Here is a 24771-nt window from a genome sequence, read left to right on the forward strand (position 1 = left end):
CGAGCCCTGCTGTATAGCACCCTACTGCATTTCAATCCAAATTACCTAAAAATGACATTAGCACCCTGCTGATGTTTCTTTAAAATCTAAACCCGATGAGGACCAGTCTCGAGTATACTCGGTCAAGTGTCCATGGAAAATGCGTGTTGTAGCAAAATCAGCCCATCCTCAATGGGTTAAACATCAATACATACAGCACACAATGCAGCACAATTGTGGGTCTTATACAAATTTTTCAATATTAATTTACGCTGGAATTATTCTCCAAACAATTGAATGAGTCAGCTGATATAAAATTGGTCTGAAACAAATCAGAGTAAAAACAAAGACATATTCTGACATGAGCAATGATACAGCTAATACTGTAGAATGGTAAACATTACCATTCATTGTCACTAATACAGGTAGAGGGTGAAATTTTAGATGTAAAATCTATGGTTCTCATGCATTTGCCAAATGTGGGTGCACCATCGAATATGTTTAAACACACACACACACGCACACACACACACTAGCAAACACACACAGATACACTTGACACATGCTTAAAAAAAGGAAATATTATAACAACAGCCTGATATTGTATCCGCAAGAAACAGCTAACGTAAATAAAAAATTTTCAGCCAAATGAACAAAATGTAAAAGGGCACTAGAGAAATAATTAAACTGACAGCATGGAATGAAAAAGCCCTGAGTATATTTCACTGGGAAGGTGCATCTCTGCCTACTTGGGATGTCTCTTTTGTACCACTTCACCAACAATTAACAAGCTTCACTATTTCACTGGTAAAAACATGACATACATAGTGCATCTTTACTTAGTCAAACAAAAGACAGTGTACATGGATGTGCAATCGCGTAAGTCAAAACGAATGAATACTATTGGTTATTTCAAATCCATTAAACCTTCACTAGTAACTTTCCTCAGTTTTCATGAAAGAAAGTCTTTCTTTAATGAGTACAAACTTTGCGTAAGGTATCTTAATTTCTTGATTAATCAAAGGGTTAACTTTTCATCATGCATAAATATCCTATGGAGGAAGTAACTGGACAAATAATTATAATTTCATTCTGTTTCATTCAGAATCTTCATTACCTCATATTGCAAAGTAACATGTCATTGGCATTATCACTGATGGCTCTTTTTTTTTTTTTTACATGTTTAGTTTACGCTTTGACCCTTAATGTGTGCTTATTCTGAAACAATGGTAAATAAATGTGGATCACATAATCCACGAAGTCTGTACTGTATATCAATTGCCTTGGCATGGGAATGTTGTTTTGATTCCCAAGAGGGGGTTTGTTGAAATTACATTATGACCTCATAATTGCACTAAAATAAGACAAAATGTCTTGGTAAGTTGCAGCCTGACACATGGACATATGAAGGGTAAAGAAAGATACCTGTAAAGTACGCAGAAGAGGACAATTAAATTAATGAACTGCCTCTGGCTATTACAAAGGATGAAAACTTGCCATCAATTTGCTAATTCTGCAGTTTCTACAGGAGGTCAAATTAATGATACAGGTGATGAGGACACATTTGCCACACATGAAGATGGCCATGGAAAAAAAAAGATAAACTTGCAGCAATAAAATATCAATAAATTGCAGAAATTGTCTCTAATCTGATAATCAATCCCAAGACCGATGGTCAATCCATGTCATGCATCAGCACAACAAGGATATAAGTAAATAACCATCACATTATTATAAAATTACAATCAAAATAGTTTCTATCTCAAGTCTTCTGCTATATCTTCTCTTCAACATTGCAACAATCCTTCATCTCATGTCATTACGGTACCTTTGCTGTTCCATGCAGGCAAAGGAAATATCTAGATTGGCACAGTAGAGAAAAAACAAAACACCCCACCAAAACCCTTTAACATCCAACTCTTCCCACCACAGAATGCAAATAGCTGCTTTCTGACTTCATCTTTAAAAGTGGCAGTCACAGTCAGTCTACTCCCACTTCACACACATTTCTCAGAGGCTTGTACAAAATTCAAGATGTAAAATAGATTACTTTCATTCTTAAAACACTGCGTGGTTCAACAGTGAGCAATTTGCTTGTTCATACAACATTTGACAGTAATTTGTGAATTTTATTTTAAAGACGAGGAGTAGGTATATCACAGACATGCTAGTCAAAGAACATCAGGAGCTGAACACACTCTAGGTGTCAAAATTCTTGTCACCTCCCAGTGGCATTAAACAAACCGTTCAAAATATTTGATAGGCTGAAAACTTGGAACTTCACATACTCATGTGGCATCCGGAGTCCTCCTTCAAACATCATTGCTAGATATGGAACGACCATCCCATTGGAGTCTCTGACCTCAAAGTAGGCTAGATCGGAGTAGGCAGCAAACACCTTGTGAATGACCAATGGGGTCGACCATGTCTGGCAGCCATCTATGCTGAGGCGCACAGCCAAATTTTGTCGTTCCACACGGTCAGCTGGGTTAGAGAGAATGACCCACGTCTTCTGGCCCACAGTGACTCCCTTGGGTGCTGGAAACCCAATCAGACTACCCTGCAAGTGACATGACCGAATCAGGAAAATCTCAGAAACATTCAGAAATGATAAACAACATTCCATGAGTGTGTTGCAAATATCATATTTCAAACACACTAGCACCTATCATAATTTCCTCTTTGTAGCTATTGACTTCGAGCAAAATATGAAAAAAAAAATGGAAAGGTTGTTATGGCAAGTGGTGTTACGGCACATTTTGGTAAATCAGCACATTTTGGTAAATTACCAAAATGTGCAAGTTACCAAAATGTGCCGTTACCATGTCACGGCACATTTTGGTAATTTACCAAAATGTGCCGATAGTGCACTTATACCTGACAGGATCAACTGTTACCAAAATGTGCAGTTAAAAGTGGATCTGCCTGCACATTTTGGACAATCTGCACATTTTGGTAACTGAACTAAAAACCCATGGATGGGCTTGAGATTCATAATACGGTCAAGAAGTTAAGGTGATATGGTCCTGCAGTGAAGACAGGCAAGACACTTATTTAGCTCACCTGAGCTGAAGGCTCGAGTAAGCTATTGCCATTGCTTTTTGTGCGGGTATGCTGTGTGACCTGCGTGCCAGGTGCGTCGGGCTGACAACTCAGTGAAGGAATTCCTCTGAAGGAATGGCAGAAGTACCACAGAATGTCATTAATTTGGCCGCATACAAGGACTGCGAAATACATGCGCGGGAGTTGCCTGCAAGGTGCTGCCGCTAAAGGCCTCCTACTGGCGTTCTGCGTGTACCTCTGTGGGCGATTCCCATGACTCACCCGGAAAAAGTTTTGGTCATGCTGTAAACTTAGCTGCGGGTAAATCGGACTTGCGTGAGCACCTCCGGGCAAATACAGGCGAGATACACGATAGGTACTGTTAGGTGCGGACCAACTGCGGAGAGCTCCGGTAGCAAATTTACTTCCCCGCAAGTCAAACTTCCCCAGATACGGTATGACAAGGCCTTGAGCATGTTCAAAATATGTTCAGTGTGAGTTGCGGGGGTACACGCAGAACACCAGTAGGAGACCCTTACCGGCAGCACCTTGCAGACAACTCCAACGCATGCACTTCCCAGTACCCATAAGTCGCTCGTAACAGAAAACGGATCGGTTTCAAAGTTCTCACGCAGGTCAAACGAAATACACGCAAGTAGAAGGTAAGTAGCACGCGTTTAGCAAATAAGACACAAGTGCAAAACTCGCAAACATTCTTGTCCGCCTGCAGAAAATTTTCCTGCGTGCTGAAAAATCCCTACTCGTAACAAGCCCGCGTAGCTTGCCCGGAAAGGTGTGACACGGCCTTACAGGCCTTACAGGCCTTACAGGCCATGTCACATCTTTCCGGGCAAGCCTTGCGTGCGACTTGCGAAGAAGAATTTTTACTACCAAGAGGTCCCCGCAGATGCCCTGCACGTAACGGTACCTAGCACGTATCTCACCCGTAGTTGCCCGGAGGTGCGCACGCAAATCTTTACCCGTAACCATGTTAAGGCCTTGTCACACCTTTCCGGGTAAGCTACGCGGGCTTGTTGCGTGTGAGGATTTTCCAGCATACCGCACAATTTCTGAGGGCGGACAAGGATTTGGGCGAGTTGTGCATGTGTCTTACTTGCTGGATGCGTGCTACTTATGTTCTTCTTGCGGGTATTCTGTGTGACCTGCGTGCCAGGCGCATGGGGGCTGACAACTCAGAAATTCATCTGAAGGAATGGCAGAAGTCCAACAGAAAGGACAGAATGTCATTATCTTGGCCGCGCTGACCGCATACAGGGACTGCGAAGTACCTGCGTGGGAGTAGCCTGTAAGGTGCTGCTCAAAACTTGGCTGCGGGTAAATCAGACTTGCGTGCACAGCTCCGGGCAACTACAGGCGAGATAATTTTCCTGCGTGCTGGAAAAACCTTACTCGCAACAAGCCCGTGTAGCTTGCCCAGAAAGGTGTGACATGGCCTTTAGGCTGCCGAACTCATTCGGTGGGGACAAAAACCAACTGCACTTACAATTTGTTCTTGTGATGATTGTGGAGGAGCAGAAAGTTACCAAAATGTACCGTCAATGTCCTGCACATTTTGGTAAATTTACCAAAATGTGCAATTTACCAAAATGTACCGTAACAACTGGTACGCCTCTGCCATATTACATTACTCTACCAATAGGTCTACAGCACATTTTGCCAATGTGAGACAACAATGTCACATGATTGACAAATAATCATTATCCAATAATTACAAATCAATTTTCATGACAATAATTTGAGCCACTTTCAAAATACGGAAAACAAGTAAAATTTCAGTATTTTTGCTTGACCTTTGACCCAACGGCCCCAAACTTTCCCTTCACAATGACTGTGTGGTAATGCATATATCAAATAGTTACACCACTAAGTGTATACATTAAGTCATTCCAAGGGCATAAAGAAAATAGTGTTATTTCAGCATCAAATAGCGTAGCTTAAGCATTCTATCCTGACCTTTGACTCAATACTTTTAAATATAATCAATTTTATATCATACAATATACATGTCTTAGTACAGTGCTCACTGCTTAATCAGGAGGGTCAGGAGACAAGTTTCTCTCCCATTTAAGCAGTGCTCCTGCTTAATTAAGCAGTGGCTGGTATTGGCCATGCAAACCACACAACATGAAGCCCAGTACATGGGCATTACACTAAAACCATGCACAGATATCAAACCCACCGATAACCACAGCAACAAGTACACGCGCACTACGACACACAGACACAAAATGGCAATAAGAAAAGACACAGCAATCGCATAATTTTGGAAAATGCATTATCGGAACAAACCTTCATTCATTTGATCCACAAAATAACCCCTTTTAGAGTTCAAAGTACATACCAAGTCATGATGCCTATGACCCTATCAATGCAGAGAAAGAGGCAGCTATATGCCAACTTAACACGCTTTTAACATGTTAACAACATACACATTATGATGACACTGATTCCCATGATCGAAAGAACACATTTTTCTTATATATATTCACGCCCCCTTTTATGCCGCCACATACAAACAAACACACATTGCATGCATACTATGCACAAACAGGGAGAGTATGGGCCGCACACAGGGAAGGGGACTCTAAGTATTGCACTGAATGGGTGGTACAGTGTAAGTGCATGAGTAGAAGCTCAATAAAGATGACCACCTTTGCGCTGCATCTTACTGCGTAATGGCAAATGTTTAGACTGCAGTTGGCATAATCTATCTAGAATTGGCTTAAAAAAAACCCCTTCTGGTAAGGAAATGAAATCCCTGAGATTATTTCAAAGGATTTACTTATTATTTTTAGATACTAATGACACACAATGGACGTGCATCAGCAAGATTTGTCCAAATAAAGCAGTTCATGGTTTCGATTAAGCGGTGGAAATAACACATGAAAAATTTGTTACATCAAATTTTGTTGTACTAAAGCACGGTTCCTGCTAAAGCGGTTCCCGATTAATGAGTGAGCACTGTACTAAGTTTGACAAAATTTCTTGAGCCATGTCTGAGATGTGAAGGAAAAAAGAAGAGAAATTTTAGCATTTGAACTTGACGTTTGACCTTTGACTTTATACAATACAATAAAATACAATATGGGTACTTGACTTTATACAATACAATACAATACAATATGGGTACTTGTATAGCGCTCTTACAATGACCCAAAACTTTCCCTACATTCAGGTATTGCAGAGATATAAAAGGAAATAGTCAAATATAAGCATTTGACCTTGGCCTTTGACCTTAGCATATGCACCTAAAAGTTGATAGGTTCAGCATCATCCATTCATACATACATGTACATATGCCAAGCTTCGTTTGGATAGGCCTACCTCAAACTGTGTACTTTGTCCCCAAAATTGACTACAGACAGGTGGATGACAGACTGACAACTCTACTCTACTCTACTCTACTCTACTCTACTCTACTCTACAGTTTGTACTTTATGAAGCACTTAAAATGAGTGGTAAAAAGCATGGTAAAATGACTCTCTGGGGCATGATGGGTTAAGGTTGTTCCTACCTGGCATCCTGCAGCTGCTCTGGGAGTGGCCTTGCCATGTTTGCTAACCTTCCATCCCGGCTCAACCAACTCCTCCTTCAGGATGGGGTCTGACAGAGTCATGCCTCCATCAAAGCTGTACAGGACTGCCCGGGTCTGCTGGAAGTTGAGCGTTCTGCTGTTTAAACTGACGATGCTTTGGTCCAGTTCCACTGCCTGTCAATAAACAGAAACCAATAACGACATGCACTGGAAATCAACCCTTCTTCCTCCTACATCTGAAAGATTCCAAAAACTGCATAATTGGAAATCTGGGAGGTAAGGACTTGTTTAGTATAGAGGAATGCAAGCTTTTTAAGTTGCAATGAATGCAGTCGCTACGGAGGTAGCCAGGAGACTATATATTCAGTTGAGAAACATGTTGTTGCTACCATACCTACAATTTTTACCATTCTAGGCAATTGCAAGAATCTGAAGGAAACAGGCCCCTTACATGCATCTTCTTAAGACATCTTCAAACTGGTTCAAGAACACTTGGAATCTTTGTAAGTGTCATTTTGATGTTCACTATATGACTCTGGGACTCACCATGACCTCATTAGGGTAGATCGGGATACGGAATGGGTCCCTCTTGAATCTTGACCTGCCCCCAACAATCCACGTGTTTCCCCCGTCATCGCTGTAGATGATGCGATTATAGTTACTGCAGTTTTGGCACAGCCCTGCCAAATCATCTGACAAGAAAACATATTGATTTGGTGAGTATTTACCCTGAGCAGGAGAAAGAGATAGATCATGATCACGACAAGCTATGGTATCATGATTGATAACAGCTGATATAATATATAACACTTTTTCCACTGGATACAAAGCACAGCTGCTGAGACCACAAGAATGCCTGTTAAATGACAATAAGACAATAAGATACTGATAGAAGGAGAGTCATTAACCCCTTCCTAATGGGATCCTGGTATACCAGGTTCCCAAAATGTACACAATCAGAGTGTCGGCATTTAAAGACATAATATACCATTTGCAGATGAAACAAAAACCCAGCATTAGTGCTTCACAATAGTTCTAAAATGTGAGTTAGGGATAGAAACAACCAGTGTAAAAATTTTAACCAGTATAATCAATGTTAAGAATTGTTAAATATACAAAACATTTCCAATAGTTACAATAGAAATGTTTCCAGACTAAACCGTCTACAGTTCTGGTTTAATGAGAAAAATAGTGATGTTTCCTTATATTTTAGGCTTTATTGCAAAAAGTTAATATGGTAGGATGTTTTGTGATACAAATGATCTACACATATGCATCAAAAGTGATATCTTGAACATTTTTTTTTTTTTAAATCACTGCTCCCAAAGGTAAACACGACCTTAGAGATAAGGTCTAAATTAATGATTGTCAGTATCATACTCAGTTGCAAAATTACTTTAATCAAAAGGCAAGGGGTTCTGCTATCAACATTTGTTCATTTTCTGTCTCAGAATTTTGTTTACTTTTGGCATAATTTACCTTCCACCTCCCTGTTCCAATGTAATAGTGCGCTTGTTTTGCTGCACAACTTGTATGAAGATGTACGTAGCAAACAAGGTTGGGCTCACTTGATTCTGACTTTTGCTGACCACAATTAGATGCCCTTTATAGTGAATAAGAAAAGAATCTGTGGGCCCAGCACACACTTTATTCGTTCCTCTCATGTCCAATCAATATTTTGCACTGTTCAATGGCACAAGCAGTTGACCATGGAAAAGGAATACCCGTACTGCTTGACTGGTTTCGTAAAGGTGGATTACCAACCTGTCTGTTCTTTGTCTACGGGCAAAAAGATTATTATTTGGGGGCACTAAAGGCTCTCCCAGATTTGCAAAAGGAACAGGTTGAATGAAGACATGGAATTATCCTCTGCCCTTCATCTTCTGCGACTGATCCATCAGTAAATTCTGGCTCATTTTCCTTTAAACCTACATGGTCATGTCCTAGGAAATACTGAATAATCATATAGAGCTAAGAGGGCATTTCTCTCAGCTCCTGAAACAATTTTGTTGTGACAGCTGAAAAAAAAAAAAAATCAAAATTGACTGAAAAACCAGTAAGAGAACATGTTGTGTTTTATTAGAGAGCAATCTTTATCAATATAAACCTTTACAGTAATAGCTTGAACTTCAAACATCAAAGTGGGTTCAATCACAATTACATGAAGAAGTAACAAACTTAAACAAATAGGAATTTACATAGAAAAGGAGTGCTCTAACTACATGAGCTTGATGTATGATGCATACAATGTACCTTTCATAAACAGAAATGCACAGGCATATACACCTAAATATTACTTACTAACCCCAAAATTAACCTTACAAATAAAGAGGTGCATGAGAAGTCTTCACTATCTTTGTTCAGACAAAATTACCTTTTATCCTAAAATACTACATATCACATAAGGTGGAAAGACAGAAGCCTGTAACAAATGTGGCATCTTTTCCTCTTACTTTGTGGACAATCTGCAAAGTACTTAACCAGTTCCTTACATACTAGGTTCCCGTGGCATCAACAGATATACCAGGTTCCCAAAATCTAGACTGGAGTGCCTGCATTCGTAGCCTAAATTCACATGTATTTGTGCTATGCTGCCTAGAAAAATGGCTTTCATAGAAAGATTTCAGTTTCTGTTATCATTATCAATTTTCATTTGGTATGAAAACTGTGTGTATTGCAGTATAATTTGCCTTTTTCTCCAATGTAGTGAGCACTTTTGTTATAAAACTCGTATGCCCAATCAAGGCTGAGCTAAGTAGATATTCGCCTTAGCTGACCCCATTCATGTGACTTTTTTTGTGTAGAACAAAATAGTTTGTGAGCCCATCAGCACATGGTCTATTCATACTTCGCACTCAATTGATAATTTCATTGTTCGATGGTACTTGAAGTTGACTGTGGCAAGGGGAAACATGTACCACTTGACTGCTTTCGCACAGGTGAATTACCAACCTGTCTGTTCTCTGTCCACCTGCAAACGTAATCTTGTTTGGGGGCATTGGAGGCTCTCGGGAAGAATGGGCCAAGGGCTGACGTCCACTAGGGCGCGGACAAGCCTAGGAAGGGTTGCGGAATCAAATTCTGTCATTTCGGCATCTAGTCCACATCAAACGCAGAAAAAGTGTGCGAATCGGCTTGTCCTGAGACATTCCTTGGAATCTCTGCGGACTGACTGCAGACATTCCTTGGAGTGTCCTAGGAATCACTCAGGAAGAGCGCAAAATACCCCGGAATATGCTAATCATTACCGTACAGCGCGAACATATCTAGGATTACACCAGGAATGGTGAAATCATGAATAAGCACAATTAGGAAGGCTTGCCGACAATATGCGGACAACATGCGGACAGTAAGCAAATAATCAACGTTGGTGAAGGTGATGGGACAAACTATCACTTCCTTGGTTATCTGGATGTAGCTATCTTTCCGAAGCGCAGCTGAGGAAAGATAGCGTACACATCCAGATCGCCGAGGAAGTGATAGTTTGTCTCATTGCCTGAAACTAAAAGTTGATTATTTGCTTTATATTCCACATCTAGGGTCCTAGAAATTCCCATTTTATTCCACATCTGAAACCGTTTTAGCTGTCTTTAGGTATCCTTAGGGCTTAGGCTTAGTGTGTGCGTAGATGACAAAATAATGAATTTGCTGCACGCACCGCGCGGCACCGAAGTGAAAGTGCGTTGCACTGTGTACTATCAAGTGACCTAGGTCACTTGATAGTACACAGTGCAACGCACTTTTATTTCGCGCGTACTCATCTTGCATTAGGACTTTGCGGACTGTGTGGAGATCAGCGAAACAAAAGGGACTATCAACATAGAGTGTAACGAACTTTTCTTCTCAGGTGATGTGATGGGCACAACTACGCTTCATCACGTGATCACCTCTGGACCAATCCTATTGCAACATTCTTAGTATGTGGAATATAATACTAGGAAATAGGGGAAGGTTATAAACTGGGAGCCGACTTTTGAATTTTCTCATTTGACCGCCTGCCATCATGGAGGTCACACTAGACGAAATTCACTATGCCTTGTTACTTCAAATTAAAGCTGTGAGAGATGCTCAGATAGCGCTATTCTTGGTCCCCTTTGAATGGGTTAGGATGGTCCCATTCTAATACGTTAATTTTTTTTTTTTTTCAAGTTTAGAACTTAGTACTTTGACATAGGCCTAAGAATTAAAAAAAAAAAAAATGATTATGAACTATGGTTCCACTTTTGCGGGTTTTTAGCTGAAGCGAACAAAATGATGTACTCCATAATGGCAACTATTAAAAATCCCTCAAATGAATAGTATTTCTAAAAAGAATGAAACAAAAAAAAAGTTCACTCGCAGCGGAGGGGGCTGCTTCCTCGTCTTCCTAGTTACTGTTGACAAAGTATCTGCTGCCTTTTGCTGTGCTTTCTTTGTTGGACACCGGGAAATGCTGACATTTACCTGTTCCTCATCAGAGGAAGACAGGTTCCGCTGGGGGGCTAGGATGGGGACCTCACCCCTCCCCCTTCTTTGTGTTTTTATGTTTCATAGGTATAATGCTGTATTAAGTTTTCAACTTTAAAATCCTTTTGCTCGTAGGAATCTGTTGACTCTTCCGTGTCTTGACCACACATGTCTGCAGTGGCTCTGTGCGCTTGCATTTTTCGATCCGCATCGGCACCAGGCTGTCCTAAAACATTCTGGGTGCCTTCCGCTTTCATTCACGAAGCTGCCAGCACCGCAGGATTCTTTCAGGAGCGTATGCGGAAGAGGCGGAAGGGTTGCGAAAAAGGCGGGACATCCTGACGATGTCCTCACGACAAGTTGCCGAAGGTGTCAAGAAGTTCATTTTGGCGTCCAAATTTTGGTCTCGATTCAAATTTGGACGCAAAAATTTTTTCTGTCCCCCGAAGGTGCCAAAACGCCTGGACATGTTTAGGACAGTGAAAGTACTCATTCAAGAACGTGCGGAGAGATTGCTGAATGAGTGTGGAAGTACTAAATTTGCTTTCCGCATCTTGTCCGCACCATAGTGGATGCCTGGTTTAAGTAAACATGACTTACTGCGTCTCTTCTCTTGTGTGAAGTAGTTGCAGGGAACAATAATTCGTCCACACTTCAGCTGTATGTTGTGACCCGGACCTGCCATGATAATATGAAACTAGTGGTATTATCAATATAAGGAATTATATTTGCCATGATGACGATGATAATTAAAATAAGGACAATGATAGAGAAAATGAAAAGTAAAAAAAAAAAAAAAACCAAAATTACTATAATGGCAACTTCAATGAAGATAATACAAAAGGTAGGTATCTTGCTTACAGCACTCTTTGCTGTCTTTCATAAAGGTGCTGTAAAAACAGAAAGTCCAAAATCATATTATAATACTAAGTTACATATGTTATCATAAAATGACCTAAAATAATTTCAAAACATCTGAGAAAAAAAAATCTAGATCAAATAATTTTAGAAAATTCTGTCTCCTGAACGTGACACAATCCATAAAACTTCTAAAAATTTCATTCATTGATTTTGAATTCACACATTACCCTGTAATTACAATCGTGATGCATGAGGATAAGCACATGAAGGACAGAAAGATTTCTCAGAAATGGAAGAATAAAACATGTCATCTTTTTCATTAGTAATTATAATGCAATTTTTGCAGTAATACTGCAGCATGGCAAAGGATTACAAAAATACCACTTCATGGTAGATATGAATTTGAAGCCATCAAGTTAGTGCAACGTCAATTTCTTTGACAGGATACTCAGAAAAGAGAGAGAAGCACCTCAAGCAAGATTTGCCATCATGAAATAATTATCAAAATGTTGTCTAGGGCACTAACTTTGATAACAACTTCAATTCATCCAGCATATGATTGCCGCATTCTTCGTAAGCTTAGCAAATAGAAGCACATGGTCACAAGGAATGCTACCATCCTAGACAGCATGATTTCAATGACCTTGTGAAAGAAAGGGAAAGGACTACTTCCTCTGACAGAGATTAACAATGAAGAGATCAGTTGCAGTTCCACAATCAAGTAGAGATTAAATGCAAAAATACACTGTACAGGCCTGCACTGGCTCTAGCACTTACTGTAACCATATAGTGCGCATAGGGGTTGTCCACCCATCTCCCAGAAAGCAAAGCATAAAACTGACTATCAAATTGAAGCTGTTGGTGCCGGAGGCTATTTCACACAAGTTTACTCAAATGTGCTTTCTCAACTTCAAATAAGTCATTTCATAATTAGCTCATGTATACATTTCGGAAAATGACCTTTCTCTTTTCTCAGTTTGTAAGGCAATTCACTTGATTCAAAGAAACATAATGCATAGGCTTGCCTGACATATAAATAATGTAACAATTTAAGGAATTCATGTTCAAACAAAGAATGAACTTGCACTGAGCAGGTGACAAGAATGGTCTGTCAACTACCACTTAGGGAAGTATACATTTGACTGTTTTGCATTGAACGTATGAATAATAATTCACAGCATTTATATAGCGCATTATCACATGAAATGTCTCTAAGCGCCACGCAAACTAACAAAAAATAAAATAAAAATTCAGGAAGAAGCAGAAAGAAAGAAAGAAGAAGAAGGTTCAGTTTCAGAGATTGTAAGAAATAAGTCAAAAAATATTCAGTAAACAAATAAGTTTTTAACATGGATTTACATTTGTCTACCGAGTCTGTTTGTTTTATGCATTCAGGTAAACTGTTCCAGAGTTGAGGCAATGCTGACTGAAACGATCGTGAACCATAAGATTGTGTATTGACAGGAGGAGGTATTAAAAGTGATTTGTTGTTTGACCGCAAGTTCGGGAGGGTAGGTATGAAGAAACTTTTTCTGTCAATATTGCCCAAATACCAGGCTTAATGTCAAATGGATGTGCTGGCAAGCACCATTTATTAAGATTATATGAGTAATCATCACACCACAGATGCTTATCTAAGTGAAGTTACAACCCATCATGGCTGTTGGTACAAAATTAATGACCTTTTTCTGCTCATGTGCAAAGTGGAATTTTGAAATGGTCTATTGATATAACTGACACTTATGAGAAGAAATCCATGGAAAGCTATTCATTATTTGAAAGAAAATTAATGTGTTTTAAAATTACATTGAAATCAGAGTCCTCTGATGAATAATATGACATCAGACATTAAAAATATTTGCATATGAAATACAAATTTACGAATAATGGCATCACTTACTCAAAAGAAACCACTTATGAAAAATATAAATGGTCTCTGTACGGAAAAACAATCATCATTTCATAATTCTTCATGATCTAAGCTTTCCAATGGTATGTAACTCATAGGGTAAAATTTTACAAATATGAAGAAATATTGAATGGAAACTGATGGATTGCTGTGGACTGGTGTTGTCTAGCTCACAAACGTATGGATGGGAAGACAGTAAAGCACGTACGCATGGCTTTATTCAAATTCACGTAGAGGAAGACCTATTCCGTTTGCTCTAAAATTCAAAGGTGAATGCCAATCCAAACAATAGTGACAGGAAAAGAGGCAGGGACAGTGTTAGGTCAGAGTTCACGGGCTATAAAAAGCTCTATAAATCATCCCATCTTCCATTTCAGCTGCCGACTATTCTGAAGATTGGCGTTTGCAGCGTTTGTGCGAACTTCAGGAAATCCCGTAGATCGGCAGATATGAGTTAAAGACCGTAACCGCCTGCATCTTGTGTGGAAATTGTTGCCTTCTTGCTTTTTACCTGCCGAAAACCTCCCCCCACCCCCCAGCATTCCATGTGAGACAGATTACCTGGAACGAAGAGGACAGGCACAGGAAACACTTTGAGGACAGTCTGGGAAGTGATGTCATCCGGAGTTGTCCACGTGTCTCCAAGGTCATACGTCTGTAGGTGCATGGACAAGAAAAGACAATATTACATACACACAGCAGAGGCGATAAGGGCCAATAGACTGTGGTGGAATGGGCATGTGGCAAGGAAAGCAAACAGCCACTTGTCACAGAAGGCTACTAACTTCTCAATGTCAGTTAAAAACCAAGGGGTGGATTCTATACTAGCACCTTGGAAGAGACACTTGCAGAGGACATTGAAAAATCTAGTCTAGCCCAGGTTTTTGTCACAAACAGGGCAGTCTGGATGACCACAAAGGAAAGAAAACATCCTATCCCATAAAGTCACAGCTACAGACATTACATGATGATTGCATGGTGTCATCAATCCACAAATGCAGGTTACAGGTAACTGCATTACTCAACTGAACAATGAAAAATACAAATGTGACCACCAATGCTGAACATATGTGACCATGCATCACAAAACCAACAAAAAGTTGCACACCATGATTTTATGTGAGGATTCAAAACAGGTAGAATGGATCAACCTAGTCAATCTGTAGTTTTTTATAGCTTCTGAAAGAGCAATTCTTCTTACATTTTTGCAGTTTTTCTATAACACTTTTATTTGTAGAATATTGTGATAAGGTATAGTCTTACAGCCCCTTTTCACTTCTTACTAAAAAAAAAAAAACCTTTGTACACTCTTCACTTTCAACTCCAGTAACTTTTGAAAGGACCAGTGCTGATACGGACTTGAAAGTTGGTATTAGTCATGAATAGAATGTGCTTACAGTGCGCACAATTTCAGCTTAATCGGATAATCCCTTCATTGTGATTGTTAAGGAGTTTTATTTCCTGTTTTTTGTCCCATTCACTGCACAGAGTACAGCATGGTCCAAGATTAGGCCTTTGAATAGCCCTTGAACTGCACAGCCTCTATTCTCAGTAAACCCTTCTCCAGAGTGTGTACTTTCTATTTCTTTCTATTAGATAGCTTAGGAAAGTCCATTTGTACTGAGTTTATGCATTATTTTAAAGCTTACAGTCTGCTCTTTCAGAATCTACCTTTAACTGGTGAGTTTGGCGTTGTGATGCAGGGTCACATAAACAAGGACAGCAAGACGCCTGTTTGTCAGTGTAATTCACATCATATTAGTTTATATCAGCTGATCTACCACTAAAGAGAAAGGAGTAATTTGATAATGTTCATTACAGAGAATGCACTTAACTTAAGTATGAGTGTAACTGGCTGGCATGCATGCCCAAAGCCAATATCCCTTCAAACACATCTTTGTGATTGTGTACAAACAGTTAGTACATTATCAATGTGAGCTGGCTTTCCTTCCCGTACTTAGCATGCTAGTCACTTATCACAACATCAGCTTCGGCTGGAGCAGCATGGGGAGGGTGAAGTAGACAGTAAAACATACATACCTTCATGACATACAGCTTAGACATTGGAAACCTGGGAAAGGACATCATGTCATGGAAGGATAGCTCCGTCGGGAAGGCAGCGAAGACCAACACTATGGAATCACGGACTTTATCAACAATGGGACTAGGATTGTTGGTCCTGTGTGCAGAGAATAAAACAGCAACAAAAGAATGAAAAAGAAAGTACTTCACATATTCTTCACACATCATGAATGTCTTCCTCACACTTATAACTTTCCAGTTCTTTGATACTTGATACTTGGGAGTCAAAAGGGGCCTGAGCTTTCGATCCTAGCAGAATCTTTGTCAGAGGCAAAATGACAAACGGGCAGGGGAAGCAATCACAAAGGACTACACACAACTAGAACAGTCCAGGAGGGCTAGGGACACAGAACAAGGAAATCAAAGGGAAAACAGGCAGGGAAAGCAATCACATATAAGGATTACACACAACAAGAACAGTCCAGGAGGGCTAGGGACACAGAACAAAGAAAACAAAAGGGAAGGGATGGAAGTCAAGGGCAAGGAGCCCAACAAGTAAAGGGAGAGGGATTAAAGCAGGAGGGTGGACAGGCAAAAGGCAGAGGTGGGTTAGTAGTGATCCCAAGGATCATTGGGGGGGGGGGGGACCTATGAAGGATAAGGACGAATAAGGAGGCAACATCAAACAAGATATTGTAACAACAGAGGGATAAAGAAAGGAAAAGAGTGAAATAGCAACAGCATGGGGGGGGGGGGGGGGTTGAACAAGCAGCGAGCCCTAACCTGGTGTTGCCTCCCTATTTATCCTTATCCTTCACAGGTTGCCCTCCATGATCCTTGGGATCATTACTGACCCTCCTCTGCCTTTTGTCTGTCCACCCTCCTGCTTTACTCCCCCTCCCTTTACTTGTTGGGCTCCTTGCCCTTGATTTCCTACCCTTCCCTTTTGTTTTCTTTGTTCTGTGTTCCTAGCCCTCCTGGACTGTTCTTGTTGTGTGTAGTCTTTAAATGTGTGTGATTGCTTTCCCTGCCTGTTTGTCATTTTGCCTCTGACGAAGATTCTGCTAGGATCGAAAGCTCAGCCCCCCCGACTCCAGACTCCATTTTACTCTGGCTCGCTACTATTGGATAGCAGTTTTCAGCAGCTTTTGTTTTTTCTCTACATACTTGATACTGTGAGCTATACTGGGATGAACTACACATGTGTGTCATTGGGAGGTGCCACAGTGATGATCTCTGCAATAAAAGTGTGCAATGTGCAAGTAAAATCTGAATGCATTCTTCAGATGGATGAGGGATCCAGAAGGCTGCAAGGTTGTAATAGAGGGGAGAGCAGCCTCTCTGAATATCGTCAGGGTGGTGGCATGCATGACTTGACTAGGTAGGCGGTTCAAGAAAGAAATACTTAAACACAAAATAATAAAACAATTCCCATCCCATCCTCCTCCTACTTTTTTGGTTATGTCCTTTCCCACCAGTACTTTACCACTGCATCACATCCTATCCTCAAAGTCCTTCTGACATTAACTCTTTCCCTCTCAGACTACTTAACTATTGCAAGACACTTCCCACTCAATCTACATAAGACAAACTTAAACTCAAACCACTTTATGCAAAGAATGACACCTTGATTTCATTTTGTTCCTTTACTGCAACCCATATAAGTGATAACAGTAAGTTCTAGTTTAAGTCTTGTCTGACATTTTTTTTTTTTTGAAGAAGAAGAAGTTATGTCACAGTTCTCAGGTTAATTGCAGAAGTATAAAGTCAGAATAATAATTTTACATCTTCATTTCTTTCAACACTGGGGGCTTACACATGAATACATTAAATGAGACATCCAAAGGGGAAAGAGGATAGAAAGCAAAGCAAAATGATGATACGATGATACCAGATTTTCACTCAAGAAAGTAAGTCTTAAGTTAACATATCTAACACTACGCACAATACATGGCATATGATGACAACCATCTTTAACGCTGAAAAAGGGTCCTCACCGTCAAAGCTTTTATCACATCCAGAACCCTCAGTCCTCAATTCCCCCATCCCATTTCATCCCTTTGTGATAACTTCATACTTCATTCGCCTCTCTATTTTCCAAGTTTTTCCATCATGCCCTCCTCTATCTAGAACATCACAATGTTACCACTAAGGCGTGCTATCTGACCTAAAACCAGAGAGGTTGATGAGCAACTTGATCCTCCCCCAGATGATGTCATGACCTTTGATATCTCCTCTTCTCATCACCAGCAGAATGTGGCCAAAATCCTTCAAGCCATCAAACCTTGCTTCACTGAATGCCAAGAAAGTGTTCTTGTGATAGACCACTGCTGGAATCCTGGGGGTAAGGACGAAAGGAGGAGAAACTGAAAAGTGGTTGCTGCGTCACCTCATGTATGAATATTCATGTAATACAGTACTCCACACTTGACTATGTTTACAAAATACACACACACACACACATGCACGCACACATGCAAAGAAACAGGCTTAGCTATGTACCCACAAAGTGTGCCATTGAGTTGTATTTCTTGCCCTCAAACCTCCAACGATATCAAAACCGTGAATGTATCATCAGTCATATTAATAACTTCAAGACAACTCAGAACAATGGCAGGAAGGAATTAATTCTTTGTTTTCAGTTTGCAGTGGTCCAGTAACAAATACGAAAAAAAAAAAATCGCAGTGCTGGCAAATGCAAACACAGTCAATCTAAGATATATATTCAGTTGAATGTAAGATACTACTGAACAGCAAAGCATTCTCAAGGGAAGTCAACTGCAGGTTGCACAAATCAAAGTGTGTCCTCTGCAGACTGTAGCCTCACTCTGACATATCAACTTCATTAGACTAATGCAAGCTATATGCTCATGAGTCACTAATGCAAGCTATATGCTCAAGAGTCATGGAAAAGTCCTGACACACGTCTACATTGTACAACTTCACGTTGGACCCCTGCACGCTTCATTAAGCTCTACTCATGCCAACAATCCACTGCTCGGATTCCACCAAGTCCTTGGAAGGGAGCTGAAAATGTGATAATCTTGGTACAAGGCAAGCCAAAATGTGACTTTAAGAGTTAGTACTGTAAGATCCAACTCTCTCTGCTCCATTCAAACTGACTGAAATGCTCACTCCCGACAGGATGTGACCACTCAAAAACCTTCCAAATGTAATGCGGCAGACAGAATTGAGGGTCAGCCCAAACTCAGCCAACTGCTCAGGCCTTGAATCAATATTTCACAACAGCAACTAAAGTGAGATACCTGTATGAAACTTGTCACTTTAAGATGAGTTAGGTGATACATGGGGGCGGGGGTGATCAGACATCGGTTGCCTGTGATCAACACATCTTAAAAGGGGACAATTAGAAATCAAAGCAGTACTTTTAGAAAATACTTTCGTGCATATTTCACACAAACCACTGCTGTTACTACATGTACAACATGACAAAACATTGTTCAACATTAACAGTTTAATAGTGCTTTGCTCATTCAGAAATCATACTGGTCACATGTGCCAGATCTTATGTCAAATGCTCAAAGCTAACCCAAATTACATTTTTTTTTTTTGATAATTTTCATCCAAAATACTGTTATCATGGCAACAAATTGTTCAACATTGACAAAAGATGAAATTTGCAAATCTATGAAAGCAGTCACAATCTAAAGTCAAATGCTACAAAACTGGGACAGTTAGCTCAATCCACTATATCTTTGTATGCTTGTTTTAACAATAAAAAAGAAAAATGGATACCATGACAACACATTTTCCAATGTTGACAAAAGATGTGCTCTGCCCGTTTAAATATATGGTCTCATGTGCCAAATTTCAAGTCAGATGCTGAAAAACTGAGGGAGTTAGCTCAATCCACAATATTTGTGTTTCATTTCCGTTCAAGAATAAAAGTTGTTATCATGGCAATGCATGGTTCAACACTGCTAAGAGATTAAGGTTACACACCTGCATACTAGAGATGTCACATGTGCACGATTTCAAGTCAATTGCTAAAAAGACTGATGGATTTGGCTTTAATAATCCACAATATTTTTGTATGCTTCTAATTTAAAAAAAAGTCATCACCATGGCAATGCATTGTTAAACACTGATAAAAGATGTGTTTCCCACATCTAACAATTTAACTATAGTGGTCACATGTGCCAAATCTAAGTCATATGATCACAAACTGCTCAGGGAGATAGCAAAATCCATATTTTTGAATGAATGTTCATACAAAAAATATTGTTACCATGGCAAACACACTTTTTGACATTGAGTAAAGATGAAGTTTCCACAACACTGAGTAAAGATGGAGTTTCTACAAATAGATATTATAGTGTTCACGTGTGCCAAATTTCAAGTCCAGTACTCAAAAACTGCGGGAGTTTGCTTGATCCGCAATATTTTTGTATGCTTTTTATCTTACAAATGCTTTTAGGATAGCAATGCATTGTTCAACATTAACAGAAGATGCCTTTTAAACAATCAAAATTAGTATTGGTCATGTGTGCCAAATTTCAAGTCAAATGCTCCAAAACTGAGGGTGTTAGCTAGATCCAGTGATAATTTCAATGATTTTTACAAAAAGAAACTGTTACCATGAAAACACACTGTTCAACAATGACGAAAAATGAAGTTTGCACATCTACATACCGGTACTACAGCGGTTACATGTGACAAATTTCAAGTCAAATGTGCAAAAGTGAGGGAGCTAGGTCAATCCACATATTTCTGCATGATCTGTATAGAAATATTCTTGCCATGGCACCAGATATATTGACACTTATCAAAAAGTGTCTTTATAAACGATAACATATCACAGCGATCATATGTCCAAAGAATCAACTCAAATGCTCAAAAACTGAGAGTAATTCGATCTACAAAATTTTGTATGATTTGTTAAAAACTGATGTTGCCATGGCAACAGATTTCTTAACATTAATGAAAAAGATGTCTTGCATATCTACATCTTGCATCGATGACACATGCCCAATTTCAACTGAATTGCTTTAAAACTGAAAAAGTACTTATAGCTTGATCCACAACATTTTGTATGATTTTTATGAAAATTTGCTGTTAACATGGCAATGCACTACTCGATACTGACAAAAAGGGTGTCTTGCACGGGTCTAGGGCAATTACTCCCTGGGCAATTACCCCAGACCCCAACTCTAATCGTAATCTTGAACCTAATCGTGGCCCTGATCCAAACTCTAACCCTAAACCTCACCCAAACCCTAATCTTTACTCTAACCTTATCACTAACCCTCGGGGGTAATAGCTCTGATGCAGTATGGCACATTTGCTTAACCCTAATCAGGTCAGGCTTTTTTGGCTATGCTAAGACCGGATGGGGGCGGATTCTGCCCCCCCCCCCCCCCCCCCTCCGAGATTTCGGCCATCAGAGGTGCAATCACGACGAAATTTGGCATGCGTGACACCCACATCATAATCTACAAGATTGTGCCATAATATTTTTTGAAACGATCAATTTTTAATTTCAATTAATTAATTATGCAAATTAAGCTCAAGATCATATTTCAGCCTAATTAAAAGCATTGAGAGCCTACTTTTTGGTCTGAAAATCTGTTTTGGCATATTCAACAATTGTACATCACAAAAACTTCCAAAACTCATTTCAATTCTTATGTATTTTGTTGTTTTCAGAATTTCTTATGTATTTCTTTTTTTAATTTTTTTTTCTTTGTTTTTTTTTAAATTGGAAATTGTCACTGACCACTTTTCTACCATAATTAGCATAAAATTAATCCATGAAAGTGATCAATTGTAAAAATAATCAGGTTTTTATGACTTTCATGACAGAGTACTGTTTTCCATAGAAAATGTACACAAAATCACAAAATTGTGCCCGTTTTGGGGCGACATGCCGTTACAAAAATGTGCATGGCTTCGTGAAAATATGCACGACCATTGCAAATTTGATCTCAAAAGTTGCGCGAGACTTGAACAAAGAAAGTCAAGAAGCCTCGCGGCGAGGTCTTCTCGCATTACAGAATTGTAGCGCAAAACGTCGAGGGGGCGGATTCTGCCCACCCCCCCCCCCCCCCCGCCCCTTTAGGGTTAAATGATAGTAAGCCACACATGCCAAATTTAGGTCCATTGCTCAAAAAATTAGGGAGAAGTTCGATCCACAAGATTTTGTAAATAGACTGAATGACCACTCACCCACCACCCAACTGACTGATCACCTTGCCACCATACCTCAGTGATTCCTATTGTACACACGCACTTTGGCCCGAATTCACGAAGGTGGTACAAATGAAACCATGGTTTAAACCCTGGACAAAAACCATGGAGCCCCAAGTGTCGCATGGAATATTTCGTTACAAAATTGGTCATTTCGTCGACAAAATGACTGTTTCGTTAACGAAATCATCATTTCGTGGACGAAATGTTCATTTAGTTACAAAATGTTGTCATTTCGTTACAAAATAATCATTTCATCGACGAAAAGACTGATTTCGTAACGAAATATTCCGTGCGACACTTGGCGCTCCATGGTTTTTGTCCATGGTTTAAACCATGGTTTCATTTGTACCACCTTCGTGAATTCGGGCCTTTGTGTCGGTTGGGGTATGATTATTTCTACATACAAAGCAACAAACCCTTAACACAAAATGTTAATGGATGAAGGGTTACAGGACTGGGAAGTACTGGTACTATGATGGCCAATATTGAGGGTCAGCCCATGCACAAGCAAAGCCTGGTCACATGGTCATGCCAGATGAGCACATCCGGGCAGCAGATACCCATGGATCTCTGACTGATGAAGACAGGGCAACCATCTGGAAAAATTATCTCTTTAAAAATCCGCACACCCCACTGGCTGCTCCCTACCTTACTTAAAATGGGTTTCTCTCATCCCTTGTTAGGCTAACACCAGATGCTGAAATGTGAATATGTGTGCACCAATTGTAAGCACATTTCGAGTTTCAGATACAAACTAGAAATATCACTTAAGGTGATTAATACCCCCGCCCCGTGACGGCAGTCTTACCCAAGGAATGATCTTTCCTTGATCTTCTGCCATTTAAATGCCGTTACCATGGCAACGCAGCTTCCGACACGTCCGAAAAATATGTCTTGCACATCTTCCCACCAAGACTATTGTGTGTGCCACATTTCATAAGCTTTTGTCAAAAACCGAGGAAGTAGTTCAATCCACAAGATCTTTCCTTGATCTTCCGCCATTAATATGCCGTTACCATGGCAACGCAGCTTCCGACACGTCCGAAAAATATGTCTTGCACATCTTCCCACCAAGACCAATGTGTGTGCCACATTTCATGAGCTTCAGTCGAATACAGAGGAAGTAGTTCAATCCGCAAGATCTTTCCTTGATCTTCTGCCATTTATATGCCGTTACCATGGCAACGCAGCTTCCGACACGTCCGAAAAATATGTCTTCTACATCTTCCCACCAAGATCAAGGTGTGTGCCACATTTCATAAGCTTTGGTCAAAAAACTGAGGAAGTAGTTAAATCCGCAAGATCTTTCCTTGATCTTCTGCCATTAATATGCCGTTACCATGGCAACGTACTTTCGGGTACTGTCAAAAAATGCGTCTTGCACATCTACAACCAAAGGCACACATCTGTACCAAGTTTCATGGAAATTGGGCAAAAACTGAGGAAGTAGTTTGCAACACAAAATTTTCCATCATTTTGGCTCATAATATGTGAGCTGTTACCATGGCAACATACTTTTTGTCACTGTCAAGAAATGTGTCATGCTGACCTATATCCTAAGACAAACATTCAATATGAATTCCATGAGAATTGGAAGAACACTGATGAAGCCGTTTTGCCATGAAGCATTTTGCCCTATATTTTACCAATAACATGCCGTTACCATGGCAACGCACTTTTTGCCACTGCGGAAATATGTGTCTTGCACATTAACATATTCAGATGAACATCTGTACCTAATTTCATAAAAATTGATCAAAAACTGTGGGAGGAGTTCGCGACGCAAGATTTGTACCCATTTTTGCCCATAATATGCCGTTACCATGGCAACGTACTTTTGGGTACTGTCAAAAAATACGTCTTGCACATCTACAACCCAAGGCACACATCTGTGCCAAGTTTTATGGGAATCGGTTGAAAACTGAGGAAGTAGTTCGCGACGCAAGATTTGCAACGGACCGACCGCCCGCCCGACCGCCCGACCGACCATCTGCTGATTCCTATATAACCCCTTCAAACTTCGTTTGGCGGGGGTATAATAACTGGTACAGTAACATTGGTTTGATTTTTGTAGACTACAGCTTCAATAGTACTTATAAATAAAACAGTACTTAATGGCAGGTAGAATGCCTATGAAACATGACAGGTCCAGCTATGGCTCATGGATACCACCTTTAGCCACAAGCAATTATGAGACCATAATACATATGCCAGAAGAATTAGAAGAACACATGAGTAGATAAACAACAATTACTTTGTGGTATTAGCTGCAAAGCAATATAAATCTTTAAAAAAAAAAATCACTGTACTAAAAATAGTCTCATTTTTACCTTGATTTAAATAGAGGCAGTCCTGATTCTCTGATGGCATTCTCGTCAAACAGTGCTGCCAGGAGAAAGAAATGGACAAACAATCAGTTAACCATTCATTTGATGTATTTGATCACAACATTTTCCAAGAATAGAATTGTTTAATACTCCTTCTGCATGACTGAGGGGGAAATCCCCTTCAACATATTAAGCAAACAATGTAGTATCTGCAGAAATTCAAAAAATCACAGGGTGCAACTCTAGCAACAGGATTCTTGCACAAGCTTTGATATCAACTTTACAATTATACGTTGTAAAAGCTACTGCAAACTAAATAAAAGACCCGAGTCCTTGACGTAACACTTTGACAGCATTACAAAATTTTACATCCTTGTACCAGGAAATAGGTTTCAGGCAAGACAGTGCAGTCCTTGATA

The 24771-nt window shown here is 39.9% G+C and overlaps 1 protein-coding gene across 1 annotated transcript in view; it reads right to left on the minus strand.

The window, feature by feature from the left end:
* Positions 1-1631: 1631 nt before the first annotated feature.
* Positions 1632-24771, minus strand: part of LOC139731425 (sialidase-3-like) — a 34686-nt gene continuing 11546 nt past the window's right edge. The window contains exons 4-11 of the mRNA XM_071642307.1: positions 24356-24410; positions 17983-18153; positions 15834-15972; positions 14355-14448; positions 11624-11701; positions 7124-7269; positions 6557-6751; positions 1632-2539 (exon numbers count right to left, since the gene is read on the minus strand). Of these exons, the coding sequence (XP_071498408.1) occupies positions 2198-2539; positions 6557-6751; positions 7124-7269; positions 11624-11701; positions 14355-14448; positions 15834-15972; positions 17983-18153; positions 24356-24410 (1220 nt within the window). The 3' untranslated portion in view covers positions 1632-2197. The remainder of the gene's footprint in view (positions 2540-6556; positions 6752-7123; positions 7270-11623; positions 11702-14354; positions 14449-15833; positions 15973-17982; positions 18154-24355; positions 24411-24771) is intronic.

This window comes from Diadema antillarum, unplaced genomic scaffold (assembly GCF_040938485.1).
Source record: "Diadema antillarum isolate AM-2024a unplaced genomic scaffold, OU_Dant_1.0 seq00000371_RagTag, whole genome shotgun sequence".
In the NCBI taxonomy this organism is placed as follows: Eukaryota; Metazoa; Echinodermata; class Echinoidea; order Diadematoida; family Diadematidae; genus Diadema; species Diadema antillarum.